This window comes from Camelina sativa, chromosome 18, assembly GCF_000633955.1.
Source record: "Camelina sativa cultivar DH55 chromosome 18, Cs, whole genome shotgun sequence".
NCBI classification, from domain to species: Eukaryota; Viridiplantae; Streptophyta; class Magnoliopsida; order Brassicales; family Brassicaceae; genus Camelina; species Camelina sativa.
This window is the reverse complement of record NC_025702.1, coordinates 19743251-19745557: the sequence shown is the minus strand read 5'-3', so window position 1 is coordinate 19745557 and position 2307 is coordinate 19743251. Positions and strand designations below refer to the sequence as shown.

At 34.5% G+C, this 2307-nt stretch overlaps 1 protein-coding gene across 1 annotated transcript; it reads right to left on the bottom strand.

The window, feature by feature from the left end:
• On the bottom strand, positions 659-1683 carry LOC104762723 (protein MIZU-KUSSEI 1-like). The gene has a single exon (XM_010486074.1). The coding sequence runs from the start codon at positions 1647-1649 to the stop codon at positions 888-890; it is 762 nt and encodes a 253-aa protein (XP_010484376.1). The 5' UTR covers positions 1650-1683; the 3' UTR covers positions 659-887.

The following is a 2307-nucleotide window of genomic DNA, read 5'->3' as shown; positions in this document are numbered from 1 at the left end:
AAAGTCACGAATGAATAATGTTGTAATACTAATAAATTATCTGGTTCTGTCTATTTACGTAAATTTATTATTATTTTAATTTAAAGTTGTTAGTGTTCTTGTAGTGATGGATTCGCCGCGTGGACTCTTTATTATTCTACCATGATAACTCTCGGCCCTCGTTGACCTCAACCCCACGTACGAGCTTTTCTTTATTTAAGAGATGGAAAAAAGAAAAAAACTATTGATGGATCATGGATTGTTCACAAAAACTTTGGAGTTAAGTTGGCGATCCCGTTTAATTAATAGATGAGTTGATCACCGTTAACTATAAATTGTGTTTTTAGTCAATTAAACAAAAAATATATTATCAGTTGAATCCGTAGATTAAAAAATATGATATATGTTATCGTTTTAAAAACTAGCTATATAGTCATTTTCTTTACACTTGAATTGGATATTATCCTTTTGATACTTATATATTAATATATGTATTTTCGTTTGTAAAGTACTCCATATATATAGTGCATGTTATAAAGTAACAAACGAATTAAGAAATTTAACTATACAATAATTCATTTTTCGTTTCGTTGCCAACCAAAATTATTAACTTTATTCGCCAAATTATTGACAATAATAGAAAGCAAAATGTAAAGATATAGAAGATTAAAATTTGCACTATAAGAAACACATGGTCACCACTACTATACAAAAGTTGAGATCATCAAAAGCTATGCTTATTACATTTTCATCTAATTAAGCACAGCCTAAAAAACACTACGACACAGATTAATCGGTTCAGTTTGCCTAATAGAAACTTGCAAAAAAGGAACAAACAAAAAAAAACAAACCACCGATGAATCTCGAAATAATCCAAACGTATAGTATGCAAGTGCACTGATTCAAGATCATTTTTTTGACGATCTAAAAAAGAAGATACTTAATTCTTGTCCGATAATCCCACGTGGGTCGACGAGATGAAAAGATTCAGAATCAAACGATCCAAACACTCGTTTGAAACTCGCTCTTAAGTACATCATATGATCACTCTTATCTCGGTTAATCTCTTCTCCGTTAACAACTCCGGCTCCTTCAGCCACCGGAGTAAGGACCTTCAACGCGGCTAGCAAGGCTTTTGAAGGCTCCCGTTTGATGGCGAATCCGACTTTCCGACCGTTGCAAAACATGTTCCATAAAGGTGTTGTAAGAAGTGAAGAAGAAGAAAAATCTTCATGTGAATCATATCCGTCATTATTGTTTGATTCGAGAGCGATTCTTAGCACGCCTCCTCGCATTTCACGAGCTAAGACCTCGGTAGGGACGGTGAGCTCTAAGAGGACAATGATTGGGTTTAGGGTTTTGGAGTTTGTTGCTTGAATGCAGAAGTTTACTTTGCCACGGCGGAAACCAAATATTGTCCCGGTAAAAGTGGAGTTTGTGGTGGTTGAGGAAGCGGAAGAGGTTCTTGGTTTGATATGGCGGTGAGATGATTTGTCTTCTTGAATATCACTTGGATCTACGATTGTACAGTAACAAGATGGGAGGAGAAGTTGGACGATGGTGCGAAGGAGCCGCCATGAACGAACTTGTTGATGGCAGTCTACAGCTACCGTTGCGCTTGTGGTGGTTGAGGCGAGGCGGCGACGATGTGGGTTTGTGGTGAAAGACATGATTTCTTTTTTTGAGTTGTGGGAAAAGGATGATAATTTCATGTGCATGTGTGTGTTAGGGTTCAAGTGGCATTGATCTATTTATAGAGAAATGGTCATGAAAGAAAATAATATAAAATAATATATATACACAATATAAATTCTTCTTAACTATTTTAGAATATTATAGTTTATCTTACTATAATTAATGCATGTATCACTTAGAGGAAAAAAAATGTATTACAATTCTTAAAATGCTTGTGCAGTGTGGAGCTTATTATTGATTCAACTGAATCAAAAACGGCTAGAAAGGAATGACACGGTGGCTTAGGAAATTTCCGTACAACCACGTTGGGCGTGAGTCCAATCATTGAATCATAATTCGGCATTTAACCTTATATCTTAAGAAATCCTAAAAAATCAACATAGTTTGATCTATTTAATTTAGTTAATGATTACATATGTTCGTGCAAAGTTGACAATAACACTGCTAATAATATCAGCAGGCGATAACCACAAAGTTTCTAGTATACGGATCCAAAGTTTTGTTGATATCTTTGGGTAGTACGATGGTAATTAACTAATTATGATTAATGGTAAACAACTTTAAAACTTCTTGTGTACAATATTGATTAAATTAGTGACATAGTTTCTTACCCTTTTTTGGTTTTGTTTGCAT

Excerpts from the sequence above, each read along its gene's own strand:
- LOC104762723 (XM_010486074.1), bottom strand. The coding sequence starts at position 1,649 with ATGTCTTTCACCACAAACCCACATCGTCGCCGCCTCGCCTCAACCACC.